General features: G+C 66.0%; 1 protein-coding gene across 1 annotated transcript in view; it reads left to right on the top strand.

Moving 5' to 3' along the window:
- Nucleotides 1–286: 286 nt before the first annotated feature.
- Nucleotides 287–648, top strand: part of MNEG_10271 (hypothetical protein) — a gene marked incomplete at both ends in the record, with an annotated part of 3957 nt that continues 3595 nt past the window's right edge. Inside the window, one exon of the mRNA XM_014041257.1 lies at nt 287–580. Within this exon, the coding sequence (XP_013896711.1) occupies nt 287–580 (294 nt within the window). The remainder of the gene's footprint in view (nt 581–648) is intronic.

Genomic DNA, 648 nt, shown 5'->3' with positions numbered 1-648 from the left:
CTCTCTCTCTCTCTCTCTCTCTCTCTCTCTCTCTCTCTCTCTCTCTTCTCCACCTTCATCTCTCCCTCTCTTCCCACCCCTCACTCTCTGATAGCAAACATGCACACATGCACACACACACGCACACACATGAGCGCAAACACACACAAGCTCATCGCAATTACGCCCACCTCCTCCCCTTGCGCCCCAGGACCCTACCGGAAATCCGACGGCATGGCATGACCTTTCCCAGGGCAGCTGCAAGCCGGGCAGCTTCCAGACCGGCCTCGCCTCAGCGCTCCGCGGCATGGGCCTGCGCCAGCGCTCCCCCATCCACGCCGCCGCCAAGAAGGGGCGCGCCGCCGCGCTGCGCCCGCTGATCGCCGCCCTGAAAGCGCACGCGCGCGAGGCGTGCGCCGCCGGCGACGAGGGGGGCGCCGCGGCGGCGGCAGCAGGCGCCGCAGATGTTGAGGGGGAGCTGCCTGCGGCGGCGCGCGATATTGTGCGGCGTGTATTAGACATGCGGACGCGCGGCGGGTCGACGGCGCTGATGCTGGCGTGCAGGCGGGGCCACCTGGAGGTGGTGGAGCTGCTGCTGCAGGTGATTTTGTGTGTGTGTGTGTGTGTGTGTGTGCGTGCGTGTGTGTGTGTGTACGGTGTGTGTGAGAG

This window comes from Monoraphidium neglectum (genome assembly GCF_000611645.1).
Source record: "Monoraphidium neglectum strain SAG 48.87 unplaced genomic scaffold scaffold02249, whole genome shotgun sequence".
NCBI classification, from domain to species: Eukaryota; Viridiplantae; Chlorophyta; class Chlorophyceae; order Sphaeropleales; family Selenastraceae; genus Monoraphidium; species Monoraphidium neglectum.
The sequence above is the reverse complement of the archived record's forward strand: the minus strand, read 5'-3'. Positions and strand labels throughout refer to the sequence as shown.